The sequence below is a fragment of the Coptis chinensis genome, chromosome 2 (assembly GCF_015680905.1).
Source record: "Coptis chinensis isolate HL-2020 chromosome 2, ASM1568090v1, whole genome shotgun sequence".
Lineage (NCBI taxonomy): Eukaryota > Viridiplantae > Streptophyta > Magnoliopsida > Ranunculales > Ranunculaceae > Coptis > Coptis chinensis.
This window is the reverse complement of record NC_141457.1, coordinates 113221961-113241186: the sequence shown is the minus strand read 5'-3', so window position 1 is coordinate 113241186 and position 19226 is coordinate 113221961. Positions and strand designations below refer to the sequence as shown.

General features: G+C 35.6%; 4 protein-coding genes and 1 pseudogene across 6 annotated transcripts; 4 read left to right on the top strand and 1 right to left on the bottom strand.

Moving 5' to 3' along the window:
- The first annotated feature begins 359 nt into the window (after positions 1–359).
- On the top strand, positions 360–6167 carry LOC147520875 (DNA/RNA polymerases superfamily protein). 2 transcript variants are annotated; one of them, XM_086592379.1, is made up of 14 exons: positions 360–520; positions 603–775; positions 853–1026; positions 1109–1232; positions 1325–1425; positions 1557–1643; positions 2075–2170; positions 2825–2945; positions 3158–3286; positions 3375–3466; positions 3561–3672; positions 3787–4118; positions 5101–5435; positions 6000–6167. In XM_086592379.1, exons 1-14 carry the CDS (start codon positions 448–450, stop codon positions 6118–6120), a joined length of 2070 nt encoding a protein of 689 aa, XP_086448505.1. In that variant the 5' UTR covers positions 360–447; the 3' UTR covers positions 6121–6167. The 2 variants fall into 2 exon arrangements, with proteins under 2 accessions (XP_086448505.1, XP_086448506.1); XM_086592380.1 differs by having other exon boundaries at positions 389–516.
- Positions 6168–6276: 109 nt separating this feature from the next.
- On the top strand, positions 6277–6855 carry LOC147520874 (large ribosomal subunit protein uL24z). The gene has a single exon (XM_086592386.1). It carries the CDS (start codon positions 6314–6316, stop codon positions 6752–6754), a length of 441 nt encoding a protein of 146 aa, XP_086448512.1. The 5' UTR covers positions 6277–6313; the 3' UTR covers positions 6755–6855.
- A 3975-nt stretch (positions 6856–10830) lies between these two features.
- Positions 10831–12268, top strand: LOC147520873 (Galactose oxidase/kelch repeat superfamily protein). The gene is given in 2 exon segments (XM_086592381.1): positions 10831–11554; positions 11557–12268. Coding segments are annotated over 2 exon segments (1173 nt in total). The 5' UTR covers positions 10831–10947; the 3' UTR covers positions 12123–12268.
- A 1339-nt stretch (positions 12269–13607) lies between these two features.
- Positions 13608–15032, top strand: LOC147520872 (uncharacterized; annotated as a pseudogene). Its single transcript, XR_015212894.1, has 2 exons — positions 13608–14214; positions 14399–15032. The product of XR_015212894.1 is annotated as an uncharacterized LOC147520872 (transcript).
- A 72-nt stretch (positions 15033–15104) lies between these two features.
- Positions 15105–17868, bottom strand: LOC147520871 (mitochondrial outer membrane protein porin 2-like). Its single transcript, XM_086592384.1, is given in 7 exon segments — positions 15105–15683; positions 15803–15984; positions 15986–16015; positions 16111–16197; positions 16301–16411; positions 17575–17642; positions 17712–17868. Coding segments are annotated over 7 exon segments (834 nt in total). The 5' UTR covers positions 17761–17868; the 3' UTR covers positions 15105–15376.
- Between the last annotated feature and the right edge of the window lie 1358 nt (positions 17869–19226).

Genomic DNA, 19226 nt, shown 5'->3' with positions numbered 1-19226 from the left:
AACATAATAACTTTGGTTAAAGGTCTTGGAAGTTGTTAAACTGTTTCCATAATAGATTCAAACAAATATAATATTATCTTTCTTCTAATTTAAAATTGATTTAAGTTTTTAGATGTGAAAATAAAAATATTGGTTTTTTGAACAGTGATGGATAAATGTTTGAGATTACAAATGTCATTTTTCTGACAAAATTGTTTTTTGGTTTCTATATTACAAATGTCTGATATGTATTTCGCTTTAATGGTGTGAAAGAAAATCTTTAGTTTTAGACTCGGTTTGGATGTAAATAAAAATATAATTTATAAGAAGTAACTAGGAAAAGAAATTTATTTGAAGCAAGTGGCATTTTAAGATTAGGGTGTATATATAACCAGTTATCTTTCTTCCATTTTGGCGGTCTTTTTTTTTTTTTTCCATTCTTTCTTCAACTTTAACAACAAAAAAGAGATGAGCGAAAACAAGGATGAAGTATCTCGGCCATGGCAATCTTATCACACTGTTTTCACCAACGCCAAAGCAGGTATCGTTCTAAATTCAATTCAATAAATGCTTCATTCTCAAACCTAGGGTTTTGATCATTAATATTATTAAAAATTGTTTAGGAATGGATGGGGTTGATAAAGAGAAAGTGCAAAAGATTGTATACGAGATGAGTAAAGGATCGAAATATTTTGAGAATGAGGAGCGAAAGGAAGCATTTATTAAACAGAAAATCGAAAACATGTGCGCTCAATGTGCCAACCTCACTGCTGCCGATATTTCTCGTTATCAGAAGGTAATTCATTTTACATTATCCACATATTTAGTTATTAGTGAATGATATGTAGTTAAATAGCTTATGTTACTTTGTAGGTTGCGGATAAAAGAATTATAGAGCTTGAAGTGACGAGAGATCTATCAAAAACTTGGTTGCATGTTGATATGGATGCTTTTTATGCTGCTGTTGAGACGTTACACAACCCTTTATTGAGCGGAAAACCAATGGCTGTTGGATGCATGTCTATGATCTCCACGGCTAACTATGAGGTGTAAATAGTTTACTGCTACTTTTATATGAAATTGTGTCTGAATTGTAATGATGCATTTTTCTTGATTTTTTAATGTTTAGGCCCGGAAATTTGGGGTCCGTGCTGCAATGCCTGGTTTTATTGCGCGAAAATTGTGCCCAGAGTTGATTTTTGTTCCTCCTGATTTCAAAAAGTATACACACTGTAGTGAATTAACAAGAAAAGGTTAGGCACTTTGTTTAAGGAAGATTTTAAAATGAAGCTCGAAGTTGACAGAAACTTTATATGATTCAGTTTGCATTTTTCTGTTAGTGTAGTGTTTCAGAAATACGACCCCAACTTCATTGCATCTAGTCTGGATGAAGCATATCTAGATATAAGCGAGGTCTGCAAAGCAAGGGGTGTTAGCAGTGAAGAAGTAAGTTTTTAAATGAAATAAATAGTTTGTGATTGATGTTTCTCCTGTGAAAATAGTTTTTACTTTATTTTATTATCTCAGCTGTGACTTTTCATGCTATTTTACGCTCTTTGTTGTTTTGCTATGGGAAGGTTGCTAGCGAGCTTAGGGCAGGTGTTTATCAGGAGACTGGTCTTACATGTAGTGCTGGCGTGGCGCCAAATCGTATGATTGCTAAGGTTCGGCCATTACTACCTTTATTGTTTTTATTGATTGCTTGTTATTATTATTATTATTATTTTCTGTAATGAATGGAAGGAACACCTTTGGGTGGATGTTGACTCGAGACTTCAGCATGGGGCAAAATTTTACAAAATCTCTGTAATATCGATACATTGAAGTTGTGCCTAATCTCAAGATCTTGAACTACACATCAGACCATTTCATACTAGTTAATTTACAAAATTGAAGTACCAGAAAAGAAGCACTGAGAAACAATCACTATGGACATGAAACTGAAAAATGAGCTAGATGGCATGAATTGTGTGGTTGTAATAATCAGTTGAATGGTTTCATGACTTTATCTGATTGACTAACCATTCTTCTATGGTTGTTCATATGCTGCTTGTTATATTAAAAGCTGAACTTCTCTTCTGCATCCATTTCCTAGGTTTGCTCGGATATAAATAAACCGAATGGGCATTTTGTTTTGCCTAATGATCGGATGGCTGTCATGACATTTGTATCATCACTCCCCATAAGGAAGGTATTCCTTGTATTCTCCATTATACTTATGGATCAATTTACATTCCAATATACAATTGCTGTTCAGTCGCCATTATTGGATCTATTTATCTCATAGTATAGTTTGAACATTATACTATGTACTTTACTGTTTCGTGTAACTAATAATATGGACTGAAATAGATAATGAGCGCGTAGCCAATCCAAAGTGGTAAAACAATTGAGTTTCTAATACCTCCAGTGCTGTATTTTAGTCTTCCAAAAAATCAAAAAGACTAAATAAATGAAAAAAAAAGGAAGAAGAAGACATGATACTATTGCATTTGGTTGAGGGAAGAAGAAAGGCAAAGATAATTGATATTATTCTCTAAATAACGGTGGACTTGAGTAATCTTTGGGATTAACCAAAAATAGCTACATTAAGCTGGTTCTCAGGACAAATAAATCAATTTTCAAAATGTATTATTAGGGGTTTAGATCAGCTACTCTGAATACAGGTATTAACAGAGCTGTGTCCCTGTTTTCAAGTTGTCTCAATATGCCGTGTCAGGGACTTTGTACTCGTGAATATCAATTAAACACTACTAAATTATTTTTCTTGGTAAATATGTTTCTACCAATATGTCCACATCTTATGTTCATAATTTACTTTGCTGCTTATTGATTTCTTATACAGATTGGGGGCATAGGTAAGGTCACTGAACATATTTTGAGGGATGTTCTCGGAATCAGTACATGTGAGGAAATCCTGAGAAAGAGTGCCTACCTATATGCTCTGTTTTCTCATCCTTCAATAGGTTTGCAAGCTTGTGAGACTTTTTAATTGATTTGTTTCTGTTCTTAACCAAATGACTTTGGAATTGCTTAAAGTGTTATGGTTTTTTCTATATCTTCTAAGAAGTTTCGACCTTAGGCTCTCTACAGTGGAAATGTTCTATGTTGGTTCTATCCATTAATAACATGTTTGTGCATACAATCTGATGCACACTGTCCTATCAATGTATTGTAGATTTTTTTCTGTCTGTGGGACTGGGCTTAGGGAAGACGGACACTCCCCAATTTAGGTCTCGGAAAAGTATAAGTAGTGAAAGAACATTTTCAGCAACGGAGGATGAGGCTTCACTACATAATAAACTAGGTAAAGAAATGTCTGTTTTTTTTACCTTAGTACGTCTTTTGGAAAGTACTAACACCGTTTTCAAATCATTCGATCTATTCTCTTGCAGCGGATATTGCTGAGTCTTTATCGACTGACATGCAAAAACAAGGCCTCTGTGGACGGACTTTGACTTTGAAACTGAAAACTGCAACTTTTGAGGTACATTTATGGCATGAGTTTCGCTATTATTTTTCAATCACCAATTCACCTGATGATTTGGTCTTGAAGAATGCTAAACTTTTGCATCGTTCAGGTAAGAACCAGGGCTGTGTCCTTGCAGAAGTATATTTACACAAGTGGGGATATCTTGCATCATGCATCCAAGTTGCTGAATGCTGAGCTTCCTCTTTCTCTCAGACTCATTGGTAGGGAGGCCATTTATCATGCCTACCACTTAAAAGTTGTTAATTTAGGCTCTTTCTTATGATTCATACCACACTTTGCATTCTAGTATGACTATATTACGATTGTACTGACAGGTCTGCGCATGTCTCACTTTGATGATGACAAACTCAGTCCTGATGTGACACAGAAAAAACTCACAAGCTTTATTGTCGCTGGAAATGCTACTGCAAAAGTTGAGTCTAATGACAGTTTGATGGGCTCAGGGAGTAGTAGTAGCCATACAATAACTGATACAGAAATGGGTGTTCCTATCAATGCCTATAGATCCTTTGTCTCAGATGATTATAGTGACTCACCGAACTTTGAGCAGTTATCAAATTCTGAACACAGGTCTGTTCTTCCAAGCAACGGTGCTGGTGAAATGGAAAAACCCGATCTGATGTCAACCAACGGGGGCTTAAACAAGGTATGTAGCTAAGGTCAATTAATTTCTTGTGGTTCCCTTTACTCTTATGTTTTACATATTATTAATGGTCTTGCATCAAGAAGAATAAAAATAAATAATATTGGAAATTTGGTGTAATAGAGTGCTGTGGTAGTCACAATTTTGAAGCTGTTCAGTAAGTGGTGCCCAGATGCATCTTCCATTGTTCGTGGATGTATGCAGGGAGAACAAGTCAGAGCTGTCATTTTGGGTGTTTTTATTTCCCTTCCTCTTCATCTTCTTCTTGTAGTCTCGTCTCATCTTGACTTGTCTCAGTTTCTGAAGTCTGTTACTCGGCCAGATTTTGGGACTTCATTTCTGCATAGTTTGTGAGGGAATATACAGTTCTCTTAGTAAGACAAGGGACAAACTTTCAGTGGATTGTGGTCGACTTTGATCATGCGTGTGGGTGCATTGGTTATGCACAACTCTTGCTGAATCTGCCCCAAAATGATGTTCAGATAATCAGAACAGGGAACAATATTCAGTTGAATGTGTCATATTATCTCGGGTTCCAGCTAGCTTAGTTGGTAAACCTTTAAGTGATGATACCAGAGGTCTGGTTTCGAAGCCCGCCAGCATTAATGAGTTACTGATCCCATGCAAATAGAAAAAAAATGTCATATTTTCTTTCGTGCCAGTTTTCTTTACTCCCAAATCCCATGAAAATAATTTCGATTCTTGAATTGAATTCTAAGTAGTCACAGACATACAAATCAACAATAGGATTTTGTAATGCGACGAATGAATTTTTCTTTTTTCTAGTGGGAAGTACTTGTGCGTAAAAACCCGATGTGAACTTTATTGTCATTAGGTTTATGGACCTAAAAAAGAAAGGGGAGAGGCCTTTTAACTTTCAAGTAGTTATACTGTGTGATCCCTTTCATTTCTTTGCGTTCTAATGGAACCCACCAGGCCACCAGCAAAACGATATAACTTCTTTAGGATGTTTGTTGTTGTTCAGGTTGCTGGCCACGAGCTCACTGCTTATGTCACTCCATCAAAGGAAGCTGGTAGTATGAAAACGGTGGACATGGAATCATTTCTTTTCAGTGGACAATCTGTGGCTCGTTCTGTTGAGGGACTTAACTACAGAGACAACATCTTGCACAAGAAAGCACTGTTGTCATCTAGTGAGAAAGATCACTCTTTGTGGGTGGACGATTACAAATGTTCCTTATGTGGGGCTGAACTACCTCCAGGTTTTGTCGAGGAAAGGCAAGAACACTCTGATTATCATTTTGCAGAGATGCTTCAGATGGAGGAATCTCAGCACAATTCGAGAAATTTTAGGCAGAGGTACTCTTCTATCTCATCACACTATACTTGCAAGTAAGGCCCAAAATATCGATATCGATGAATATATTTGGTTTCAAAACCGATTTATAAGCATTAGATTTGATATTTCAGATATATCTATGTTTTTTGGTGACCAGTCCAAACTATTTAAAATATCAGAAATATCGGAAATATAATATCGGAAATATATTGGAAATCTTCCCATTTATATGTTTTTGGTAAAAAGCAATCAAAACCTGATATATATTGTAAATATCATATATATGCATGTATTATATCGGTGATATAACGTTTTTATTCGAAAGTCGATATATATCGAGGAAAAAGAGTTCTATATTCGGTGGATATATATGGAAATGACGGTTTCGAATGTTGTTCAAACCAAAAGTTACCAATATATATTCGATTTGTTATATCGGATATATCGGTGATATTTTGGTCCATGCTTGCCAGTCTTGTCACTTCTAATGCCGTCAAAACTCCCGGATCCAATGATTATGTATTTGGTTTCTTGATTTTAAGCATTAGATTTGAACTTCTACTACATTTCTTTTTTACTTCCAGATCAAACCAGAAAACTCAGATCGATAGCAAAAAAGGTCGTAAAAAGCACAAGACTACTCCCAAAGATGGCAAGCATCTTCCCATTGACCTGTTTTTCGTTAAGAGCAATCAAAACTTCTGATGCTGTATATATTGGTGAGAGTTCATTCTTTGCATGTTGCCTGCATGGATTTTAGTTTCTATTATATTAGGCTTGGACTATAATACATAAAAAAAAAAGCCCAAAAAAAAGCCCAGGCTGAAAGCAGTATAAAAACTTACATATTTTAATACAAAACCTAATAATCATCTCTCCAGCGGCAGCGGCAGTGACAATGAAGTTCAATCCTCGAGTAACGAGTTCCCGTCGCAAGAACCGGAAGGCTCATTTCACAGCACCATCAAGTGTTCGACGTGTGTTAATGTCTGCACCACTCTCAACAGATCTCCGAACCAAATACAACGTTCGATCTGTCCCAGTCCGCAAAGATGATGAAGTACAAGTTGTTCGTGGTACATACAAAGGACGTGAAGGGAAAGTAGTTCAAGTTTACCGCCGTAAGTGGGTCATTCATATTGAGAGAATCACTCGTGAGAAAGTCAATGGACAAACTGTTAATGTTGGTGTTAATCCATCCAAAGTTGTTGTTACTAAGTTGAGGCTTGATAAGGATCGTAAGTCCCTTCTTGAACGTAAGGCCAAGGGTCGTGCTGCTGCTGATAAGGACAAGGGGACTAAGTTTACTGCTGAGGATATTATGCAGAACGTTGATTGATTGAGGTTTATTGCTATCGTTATGTGTTTTCATGTTTTCAAGTGCTAAATTTTCATTTTGGATTATGTGGTGGCCTTATTTTAATTATGTTGGATTATCGATATCATGTTGTCCCTGTAGCTTCAGGTGGTAGACTTGCATTTTATGATCTTTAGATTCAATACTTTACTCTTTAGACATTGCAAGTATCTTAGGTAGTATATTTGATTTGGGAGACTAGTGTGGCTTTATCTCACAAACATCAAATTTGTGTTTTACTAAAATATATATATGTATTGATGTCTGTGGTTGGCACGTGTGGATAGGATCTTCAGATTCTGCTCTCGAAGATTTCTGTCTGTGGTGAGATTTAGTTGATTGTTTGTAGGTCTAAGGGGTTCAGTTAAGAGTTTTTTGATTGCTTTTTGAGTCTTAGTTGATTGTTTATACGTCATAAGTGGTTCGGTTAAGAGAGACTATGCTGTTGTTGTTCGTAGGTCTTAAACAGGCCCAGTTAAGGGAGATTATGCTGTTGTTCCATTTTTCTTTTTCTGTCATTGTAATAAAGTTGGACTTTGTTGCTTTGGAGTCCAATGCAAAATAATTTATTCAAATCAGCTAAGAGTGCTAAAATTAGAAAAGAACTGAGATGATGTTCTTTGTTTCGATGACCTTATGGAATAAGTACATGATACCACGTCTTCTCCAGCGTGTCCACCCAAAAACAGCACCCAAGAAAATTGTACGACTTTTATCTTCATCATAGAATGTGTTACATGAACTTTGTAGTGGTGTGTTTTAAAATTCTCTATATTAACATTTAGTTACCTTTGAATCTAGGAAAAGTCAAGAATTTAAGAAACAGTAAATAATTGTTACTTGATTATTTCTATTGTATTTACTATATACTTTTTAATGACATGTTTATCTTGAGTTTTCTGTGATTAGCTATGATCAAAGGAATGGTAAGCATGAATATTGTTACTTGTCTAAATTGTTGGGGAAGCTTTTGAGGTTTTGTAGCATACTTGGCCAGTGTGCGCATATCTCTCCCAGTGGCACTATTTCGTTATTAAAGATGTATTATATACTTAAGTGCTCTGGAGAAGTGGAGATACCCTGTTGTTCGAGGTGGTATTTGATAATGGCTGTAGGTCAACAAATGCTTGGATTTTTGTGCGAGATGATTTTCTTTATTATTGTACCTGTAGCTCTTATGGATGATGTGTAAATCAGGGTGATTATGTGACTTAGTTTAGGCTATGGAGCAAGGATTTAGGCATTTAGCTGTTTCAGTTTGCCCTTCTCATCGTTCAGTGCCATTTATGATTGTCCAGTTTGCCCATCTCCACATCTCTTGCTGTCAGGTGGTTATTGATGGGAATTAGTTTAGTTTTGTGGTGATTGTGTCTTATGTTTGTGATTGGAATATATGAGATTTAGAAGAAAAGATGCGGAGATCTTCAAAAGGGAGGATTGATTTAAGGAGGAAGAAGATTGAATAGAAGAATTGTAGAAGTTCAGTGAGAAAAGTATATTAGGTTTTGGAGATTTGATAGTTTGATAATTGATAATTGAAATCCTGAACTAAACTACAATGGACTCTTTATATAGATAAGCCATACTTGATAACTAAGAAACCTACATTTCTAAAGCTAATTAAACTCTAAATAGAAAACACTAAATATTCCAAATTCCTAATAAATAACAATTCTACTTTGAAAATAATAATCTTAGCACAAAAGAAGGAATTATGGTTAGAAAGAGGGGATAGTAATCCTATATCAGTTTGGGCCCTGAAAATCAAATTGGTAACGTTGGCTATGCCTTCTAGCAGCTTAGGATTACTAGTAGAAACTGAGATTGTTAGGAACAAAATTAGTTCTCAGTATTTGTAGATAACTCTAAATATGGTTCTTCCATGTAGTTCAGTTTTACCTATGGACATCCTTGTTCATGTGGTTATTTGTTGTATACTGTTGTTCCTTTTGTGGTACGGTATCTGCTCTATTGATCTGTGATTTTCTTATGTTGTTAACTTGTAAAGTGTGACTGATTAACTCCTGAAACTAGGTAAGAATGTAGGATACGGAGTGTGCTTATGTCCTCTTATAAGCAGGAATGCGACTTCCAGCAACAACCTGCAAAGACTAGGGAAACCCTTCCACATATGTGAGGCGTGCTTGGGCATATGTTAATTTGCATATTTGAAATAGAAATTTGTAGCCAGCCTTGGGTCGCCTGGAGATGTGGAAATTTTTATGAATTTTATTCAATGGACGCAAGGCCCTGATGCCTGAAGTCCTCATGCCTTGCTAGCTATTTGAAGGTTAAAGTTTGCTTTGAACTTGTCAAAGCTTTTAATATTCTAGGGTCTTGCTGGTCGTGGAACCGAGGTTATTAGTAAATACTTTCCCAAAGATATTTATGTGATACTGCGGAATAAGTGATGAAATCCATGGTCTGTGTTTTTGAAGAATTAGAAAGGTTTGTAATTGTCGTATGGGGGGTGGCTTAAAAGAGTTTATATATCGCTGATATTTCCGAAATATTGTGAATATATCTCAGTTTTTGAGATACCATATATGGATATAGGATGGATATATTGACACATTTTGTATTTGATTTAACTGATTTTTATTAAAATTTTCAATATAATTGATGATATTTCTTATATAATTTTTTATTAATATATTGCCCGATATTGAAATATTTGGCATTGTTCTCTATAACCATGAAACAAACAGGCCATGATCTCAAGATGGTGAGTTAGTTGGGCAATTAATGTGAATGTCAAACCAAAGTAATTGTAATTTGTTGTCTGTATCTTTCTAGTGGGGACAGGGTTCTCTGTTTGTCAATATATGAATGAAGTGTTTAGAGTAGTTGTAGCGGTGTTAATACGTACGTAGAAAGTAATGAGAAAGTCAGAAAATAATTTTGGTTATTGTCAGATTACTATTGTTTTCTAGTATAACTGTTTGTTAATTTGTTATAGTCCTATTAACTTTCTAACTAGTGATTTTTTGCTCCTAGCGGGATTTGCTCAAAAAGCTCCAAACCAAACAGAAATCAACCACTATCCACTAAAAAGAGATTGACAGTTATCAAATTCTTTCTTTAAAACAAACTTTCTGATTTGCTCCCACTAAAAATAAAAAAAAAAAAGAATTAAAAAAATCTCATTGTAAAATACATAGGAGTTATTCCTATCATTAGCTAAAGATTTAGTTGATTTTGTAACTGGTTAAGTTTTTTTCTTTTATTTTTTTATTTTTTTCCAACAATTAAAACAAAAAAACATATTTTATTAAGGTGGAAATTTGTTTTTTTTCTTTTATTTTTTTTCAAAAGTGGACATGGTTGGTTCTATTTCCCTTGGAAATTTGTAACTCTTGGGCGGGAACACTTGGATTTTCCTTCGTTTCCCTTGGAGCTCTTGGAGCAAATCCCGCTGGGAGCAAAAAATCACTCATTTTTTACTGTATGGCCAAGTTATCGGGCACTTGATTGCAAATTGCATAGTGTATAGAAGTTTAACGCGTTTCTCACACTCCAGAGTTTAGAGAGCTTGAATATTTGGTTTTTTAGTTTACTTGTTGTACAGTACCGACTCACGCAAAATGCGTGAAAATGCTTCTTTGCTAGTTTGCTATGATCTTACTGGGGAAAGTCAGAAACCTGTTTTAGGGAATTTAAAACAACCAACTACAAAAAGTCAATCAAAGATAATTTATGGTAAAATAAAAGTAAGAGGTCGGCTACTCTGAGGATATCCTCATAGTGACGAGATTCGAAACCGTTGGATGTGTGATCCAATAGTCCAAAAATAAAAAATAAATATGTGATTCAATAGTCCAAAAATTAAAAACTACTGTCTCGAAACTCTCATCACTATGAAAATATCCTCATGGTAAATAATACGTGGATAATCTGGATAAATAACCAAAAATAAAAAAATCTATGGTGCGCGAGATGTATCCATTATATTTCATACCAAAAATAAAAACAAAGATATCCTCAGATAAGTAATACGTGGATAATCTGGATAAATAACGTGTAATATAATAAAATGAAGTGAAAAATGTAGCGCCTATAGATGACTTGACCCCAAGAAGTATCTTTCATATACTTGTATCGTCTCTGCAGACTCTGTCTTCTTTCTCATTTACATTTCATCTAATCACAGGATTTCTGTGTTCTCTGCTTGGAGCATGGTGAGGCCTTTAAGGACTTGTGCTTCTTCTTCACCTTTAATGGACTCACAAATATGGAGGCAATTGCCTCAAGAGCTGATTGAACACATCTTAGTTTTCCTTCCACTCAAAACCTTCTTCAATCTTCGCTCTACCTGTAAACGTTTCTACTCTCTACTCTTCTCGCCATCTTTCATCTCTAAACACTCTTCTCTCTATTCTCTAACAAACAACACAGAAAACACACCATCACCATCACCATCACCAGCACCTTTTTCTTCTTTTCTTCTTCTTTCACACCCACAGTTTCAACAACACTTCCCTCTCTATGATTCCATTCATAACCACTGGCGCATGTTATCTCTCCCTTTATCAAATGGATCCTTGTCATCGTTAGCATCCCATCTTGTCTCTGCTTCCAATGGGTTGCTCTGTCTCTCCCTTCGCTCTTCGTCTTCTTTCCTTGTATGCAATCTACTTGCAAGATCTTCGAGGATTATCTCATACCCAATTTTGCCTTTTGCCTTTGAATCAGTTACTTTGATTCCTACTGCAAATGGGTACAAGATCTTTGTCCTTTCATCTGGTTCTTCTTTGAATTCGGTTTATGTTTACGACTCTAGGGGACTTCATGGACCAGATTCCCAGGTTTCAATCCAATTCTGCGACTAAATTTAAATCAAGAAGGGGTGTTATGCAATGGGCACTTGTTCTTTTCTAGTCCAGAGGCCTTTTCGATTGTGGGGTTTGATTTGGAGAGCGGAAACTGGAGAGATTCGACTGAAGAACTACCAGGTAATGGTGAGCTTACATTTGCTAGATTGGTGAGTAATGCTTGTGAGGGGAAACTGTATATGATTGGAGGAATTGGAAGGCATGGAATATCAAGAAGCATGAAGTTGTGGGGGTTGAGAGGAGGAGAAACAGGAAGAGAATGGATGGAGATTGGGAGTTTGCCAGAGATGATGTGCAAGAAGTTCATGTCCATTTGCTACCATAATTATCAGCATGTTTACTGCTTCTATCATGAAGGGGCGATATGTGTGTGTTGCTATACATGGCCAGAGGTTTTGTGTTACAAGATTTCTAGGCAAACTTGGCATTGGCTTCCCAAGTGCCCTTCTTTGCCTGATAAGTGGAGTTGTGGTTTCAAGTGGTTCTCTTTTGTTCCTAATTTATATGCTTTGGTCTGAAAGGGCTTTAGATTTTACTAGTGATCAGTGAATATTATGTTCATGCTGTATCGATTTCCGTTGTGTTTTGTGCAACTTAGGCCTTTGTCTTGAATCATGCCCTGTCTCTTATTTTCTCTTTTAAGATTTTACCAACAAGTTGATCATACTCAGCTCTCCAGATCTTTGCTTCACTGTTGATCAGTTCATAAATTATAGAACCAGTTACTTGGGTTTAATTCAGGCTTCTCTTCTAGTTAAAGGTTTAGCGATAGTATCTAGATTTTAGATTCCAAAAGATATTTGTGCATATGTCCACAAAATATAATATCATCTGGGCCCCATATATATAAGCACTGGTGTATTACAAAAATTTTATGTCTAAGGATATATTCCTACGTATTTATGATATTTACTCTAGATGCCCTCTTTGATTTTTTAACTATTTTTAATATTTTTATGTAATTTTTGATATATTTTGAGACATTTTTAAATCCTAAGGTATTTTAAATTTTAAATATACTAAAAACTATATATATGGTACGAAATATGGAATCTATATATATATTTTAAAAGTTTATAAATGTTAAATTACTATTTTACCCCTTAAAAATTAAAAAAATAATAAAAAAATGAAATAACTAAAATACCCCTACGTCCACACACATTCACTATTCACTCTACCCTCGTTTTTCTATATATCAAAGATGCTTCTTTTTCTATTATCCTAGTTGGTTATCTTTCATAAATTCTTCCCCATGAACGATTCATTGGCGACTTGAATATGAATTAACATGAAGTGTGCTTAACATTGAGTGTACAATTAATTTAAATTGTTGACTATGGGACGCTCGTTGCAAGTTGCACCTTGCAAGTGGTGCTAAGTCTTAAGTCTTAACCATATAAATATAAGTAAATTTACATATCGTCAATGAAAAAAAATCATAACTGCTTCTTGTTCCGAGATTTCTAGCACGCCAGACTGTTGAATTGGAGTGAAGAAGATTCTAGATGAGAAGTGGAAGGTTGAATTCGCATGTTCAGATTTCATCTATGGTTAACTGTATGAAATTCTGTTGATGTATGATTATGGAATTAAACTAGTGTCTAGTGGATTCAAAAGTCTTACAAGATATCATTGCTACTTTACCTACTTCAAATAACTTCAAATATTAAAGTTGGTTAAACGTGAAAGTGTGCACATATTACATATAGAAATCATCTACTAATGAAGAGTTAGTTGCATCCACTTTGACTCACTTAAAGATCAATATCGAATTACTTTAGCAAGCACAGCGAAGTTGTCCTCTGTTGTTAAACAAGTGATGGTTGTCATATGGTTTCAGTGACCAAAGGTGGTCGTTCATGGTTTAATTCTAAATATAATTCTTCCCACAGCCTGGAAGATACCAGCTCAAGTAGAGCGTGATCTCTATTTTTACATTTTACAGTTCCCGCAAGGCCACAAGAACGAGCTCAGGCCTCAAATCCCACAATAACAATTTTTGTTATACTGTCACGTGTCATACTCCCAAGACTGCTAAAACACTCCAATCCGATATAAGAGAACTGGTTTTCAGTATCTGGAACCAAAATTCATATTCTAAACAAAGCCAAAAAATATGATAAATGTACACATGTTACCAAGTTCAAGAATCTTTGTTTCATCTCAAGTTATGCCAATTAGAACCCCAGCTTCTTCTTCCAAAATTTTATCTCATTCAGCAAAGGCCCGTTTGAATTCATCCACTAACAATAATGATCAGAACGAGTTAAGTTGCATACCAACTATGTTGGAGATCATGAACTCCTCAAAATCCCAAAACGTAAACATTCAGCTCCAAACACTTGGACCCTTCTTCAGAATCACAGCAACTAGTTTGGAGACCAATAATGAGTTGGGAAAGCAGAGGGGATCATAAGGCTGTGGTGGGGAGGGAAAATTCTACACTTGGACTCTGTAAGATTGCAAAGGGAAACACTCAGCATGGAGAAATCAATATTCGGTATTGGTTTGTTCGTTGGAGCAGTCGCAATTCGATATGGTTATGATTGTGGTTGTGAAATAGCTGAGCTTCTAGCCATCAATGACTCGGATCTTTACCATTCCAAGGTTACCATCTTATCTCATCTATTCTTGTGTTTTTGAGTTTTATTTCCAAGTAAATTTTGATTACATACCAAGTTACTAACGTACACTGTTTCAAAGTTTCACCAATTGCTATGTTGTGCAAAATGTTTATTTCTTGTTCCAAGTTGATGATTTGAATGCAAGTTTCTTGGTTTTGGCGTTTCAGCTGGTGAGATTCTATACAAGAATTGGGTTCAAGGCTGTGCATGAAGTGACTGGTTCGTCTATTAGGGACATGGTCGACATGTTAGTATGGGGAGGATATGGAACTCGAATGGATGCTGATGTTACACAGCTTCTGATCAAATGGGGTAGAAGGTTTAAAGAGCAAAATTGAACTTGTATATACTGTGTCAAACTTTATAACAAGTTTACAAGTTTGCCCAGTTAGCGACCAACTTGTTACAAGTGTCAATGTTTATTGTTCGATGCCGGTCTCAAGAAAGCATCAAGATTCAACCGTCTGTAGCAGAAAGAGCTGGTTCCCTTGCCTAAGAAGATAAGGCAAACTAGCTCATTTGTGCACTGGATTGTAAGACGAACTTTTATGTTGTTCAGGTCAAACAAATGGCCTAGAAACTTAAAGTATCAGCGTATCAGCAACCTGAATTCATCTGAAACTTGCACAAAGAACTCCCCGCCGTGGGAAGACTTTTTCTCCGAGTAACCCTTTTCGACATGTCATCTGTATTAAACATAAAACAACGTTAAAACAATAGTAATCTACATACACTTTCTTTTCACATGTTGTCGATGACATCAGTTAATGATATAATATTTGGGCCATCTAATTGCATTTGCCTAACTGAGATCATTGATTGATTGATTGAATGACAATGATTTTAATGAAGACCATGTAAAATCAACAACGGTTTTCTAAAGCAAACCAGCTGTAAAGTTTCTCTAAAAAGGAACATGACATTACAATGCATTTTCCAATCAAAATGTCCTCAGAAAAGAAGGGCTACCACAGGGTCTAAAATATCCAAATGGACAATCCACAGTAATTCCAAACTAACCAAAAAAAAGGGAATACCTGTGGAAATTTATTTTCCATTTCCTTCCAAATGCAACCAATTTGGAAAAATAAAGACAAGTGTATTCTCAAAAGTTATATCATCCCTGAAGCTAAGGAAGTAACCACTCAAGGCTTCATAGCAAGAGCCAACCCAAACCTGGGATTCTTATCCAAGGCCTTGGTGTCTATCTCACTAGAAATTGTCAGGAGTGACTTGGGTTTGAGTTCATGCTGCAGGAGGGCCCCAAGCTTCCCATTGCTGTTAAGCCTTGCCTTCACCACTGTCAGATCATCAATTGCATACGATCCTCCAGCTGTGATAGTGTTCTCATTGGTGGAGAACCTTCTAGCAATCTCTATAACTCCAGCACTCCTCTTAGGAAGACCCAGATAATGCACATATGAACCTTTCAAGGTATCTCCTTTGTCGGCCCTGGAAATGAGAGAAACCGGGTGTCAGAAAGTAATTTGTTTTTTCGCTTTATTCATTTACCAGGAACTTAAACATTACTAGGGATGGCATATAAATCAACTGGGAACAGAGAAACTTACAGAACAGCGGAAGCATCGTAATCTGCACTTTTCACACTAATACCAGCATTGTATTTTGTTAAACTACCCAACTTGGTCTCGTAAGTAGACTCCACTCCAAATGCAAAGTTGGCTGTGCCAAGGGTGACTGAAAAATCTACAACTGGGGACTGGTTCAAATTAGCAGCTGTAGTCAAAGTTGAATGCATGTTCATGGAAGTATTGCACCTCCAGCTGCAACAGCAATAAGAAGAAACGCTTATTCCAGTTATAGCGACATTCAGAAATACAATAAAAGAGTCTTGCATTTAACATGACAGATATTCTACCTTGCTGCTGTCATATTGTGGAAACTTGACTGTAGCAATAGCCTTGGTAGATGGCACAATCTCATGGAAAGTGACGGTTGTAGATATCTGCAATATCATGGATAATGAGAAAGATATACAATTTTAATAAATTACTTGATACTACAAACTTCCGCTAGAAAAAGGAATAAACATAAGGCCAGTAACACACATTGGATTCCGTATCAACTTTCACATCAATGACATGGTCCTTGTATTTGTACTGTGCTGCAACATCGCCAGTTGAGATTCCTCCTTTCTTTGCGGCGGTTGAAGTTAGAGCCTGCAAAAAATACACAACCATGCAGTTAGCTTTCAATGTCCCCACGAGATTTAGATATTATACACGAAAAAATCTTTCAGCAACAGAATAATTTAGACTACATGTAAGTTCAACAGGATATCACAATTCATAATCCCTCAAATTTTGGGCTTTAAACAATTATTGTGGTTATAAATAGATCTTAGGCAAAGTATATTAGCTGGGCCAAGCATATTAGTTGAACTTAATACAAGTATTAGACTTGTGGACTAGTGGCATCTCACCCTGGATGAAAATCGTGGGTCTGCCACTGATTACATACTTGTTATAGAATTTTAATAACAACAAATGAAAATAGAAACAATCCCACAAGCAAGCAGCACACTAATACATATACCATGACGTACCACTCACTGGAGTTGTACTTCACAAGTCAGTCGCATATCAACATTCTCAAAATAGAGTTTTTGTATCAATTTTATAGAGTTCAAAAGGTCAGACACTTTTACTCATGTTGTAAACAAACACAGAGTCCTTGTAGACTTGTAGTATTCACTTAGCTTCTCTCTGACTTGACTGAATCATTCTTCATTTTGGAGAGCTAAAAAGAATGCGGAGGTCAAGCAAATTCGTTTTTCGTTACAAAGGTTAGACGTTAATAGTAGTGATAGAATCCAGTTCTAGTTCGAGACAATGCATTCATCAAGATATGCAGGACAGTCAAGGGAAAGACAGTAATCTGAAGCTTACACCAATAGTCATCATGAAGCCCTAACTCACATCAATCCTAAGTTTTAATAGTAAATTTGACAAAAATATTTTGAATCACACTTAAGCTTGTAAATGGTAGACCACTTATAGAACCAGGAATTCAAATGACAACCTTAACAATTACATTGGTGAATAAATAAAAGATACTGACAAGGAAAACCTTTTTCAATCTCGTTCTCATTCGACCAAAGAAACTTAAGACTAGGTCCACATTCTCAACAAAAAAAAAAAAAAAAAAAAAAAAAATGTTCACACATGCTGAAAAGAAAAACCTTTAGTCTAAAGGCCACATTAATCCATTCATTTCTTAACTTGAATATCTACTTAAATAAACAAGCATACACATTCAGACATTCTAACACCATAGTTTCCAATCGAAATTAAGAAATTTCAACAGAGAATAATAATTATACCACTCCAGCATCAGTGAAAGTTGAGACGGAGAACTTCTGATCATAGCTGTAATCCTTGGTAAGCAGATCTGCAGATCAAAACAGTAAATAAAAAAAAAAAAAAAAACACGAATCTAAAGTAGATGTTTTGTTTTTACCTTTGGCGTTCTTCCCGATGTCAGTAAATAGACCAGGTCCCTTATTCATGTTTGAAGAAGAAGAAGAAGAAAGAAAAATAAAAATGGGGTTTGGGGAGTGTGAGGGTTTTTATATATAGTGAGAACAGAGTTCAATTTTTGGGAAATCTTTCTAGAACATTTTTGCCTATTATTTTTGACTTATTTCACAAGAATGCCACGAGCCCAAAAAAAAAATAGATTGGGCTTTAGGGGTCCAACTTAATATTGGGCTAAAGCCCGCTGGGGTGGGCCTTACTAAATTTGATTGGGCTGTCATATTACGAGCAACCCCAACCTATAAATATAAACCCAGGTAAGAAAATAAAAACTAGGGTTTCTTTTGGTGTAAATATTTTAGGATGTGTTAGAGCATCTTTATGATGTGTTAGAGCATATTTTAGGATGTGTTAAAGAAACTAGGGTTTTTTTAGAGCATCTTTAGGTGAGATACTATCATAACATCAAACACTAAATTTATAATAATTTAGGCCCTGTTTGGTAGCCTGTATTGCCCAACCCATTCATGGGTTAGGGTGCACTATCCCGATTTTTATGTTTGGTTCCTATTTTTTGAGCCCAAACCTGTAGACCTTAAGCTACTAGTTGGTTGGCCCAACCACAAAAGTATGAATAACGGTATCCATTGGAAAAGGTTGGATTTCAATCTACATCATAATAAATAAGAAAAGGACCGACAAATAAAAAAAAAAAAATGAGAAAACACAGCCGTACTCTCTTCTTCTTCACCACTTCAACAATTTATTCCCCCCACCACCATCTTCTCTCCACACCTTGTTTCTCTTACTTAAACAAAAAATAAAAGTGCAATATCTCAAAGCAAAACCCACCGTTTTCATCACACAAAATCTCTATTTTCTCAAATTTGAACATCTCTCTACTCATATCATCTCTTGATTTCTCCAATTTTGAAGATACAAAATGAAACCCACTTGATTTTTGCGATTTCCAAATTGTTGCTACTAAAGAAGTTTATGTAATATTTCTTTGTAAATTTTTTTCAAGAAAATAGAAATATATATGTGGTTGTTTTGGTATATTAATTTGGGAGTTTGATTAACAATATGTTTTAAGATTACATTGTATTGGGTTTTCTATTTGAAGTTTTTCATGATTATTTTTGTGTGTTTCAGTGCAATAAGTTTTGAGGAAGAGTAGGCAAGAACCAAACAACTTGTGTTATTGATCATCTCTGGGACATGAACCACGAGAATTGGATACTCCAAATTTGGCTAAGTACCACCTAGTACAGCATAAGTTGTTACTGCCAAATAGAGCCTTAGTGTTTTTTCATTATCAGGAGAGATATGTTGATGAAAACACTAAAATTGACTAAAATTTGGTTCTAGTTTTGGTGTTGTATCAAATTCCGTGCAGTTTTTTGAACATCGGGCTTGGGCTAGAGTGTGGACTTTAATCACGTGGTTTTTCCCAAGAGATTTGAAAAAAGAAAAAAAAATAATTTCTGGAAAATTG

What these genes read in the sequence shown, in the direction of transcription:
- LOC147520875 (XM_086592379.1), top strand. Translation starts at nt 448, where the DNA reads ATGAGCGAAAACAAGGATGAAGTATCTCGGCCATGGCAATCTTATCAC. An exon ending in TCTCCACGGCTAACTATGAG is followed by an intron (nt 1,027 to 1,108) that starts GTGTAAATAGTT and finishes TTTAATGTTTAG; the next exon opens with GCCCGGAAATTTGGGGTCCG. An exon ending in CCAACGGGGGCTTAAACAAG is followed by an intron (nt 4,119 to 5,100) that starts GTATGTAGCTAA and finishes GTTGTTGTTCAG; the next exon opens with GTTGCTGGCCACGAGCTCAC.
- LOC147520874 (XM_086592386.1), top strand. Translation starts at nt 6,314, where the DNA reads ATGAAGTTCAATCCTCGAGTAACGAGTTCCCGTCGCAAGAACCGGAAG.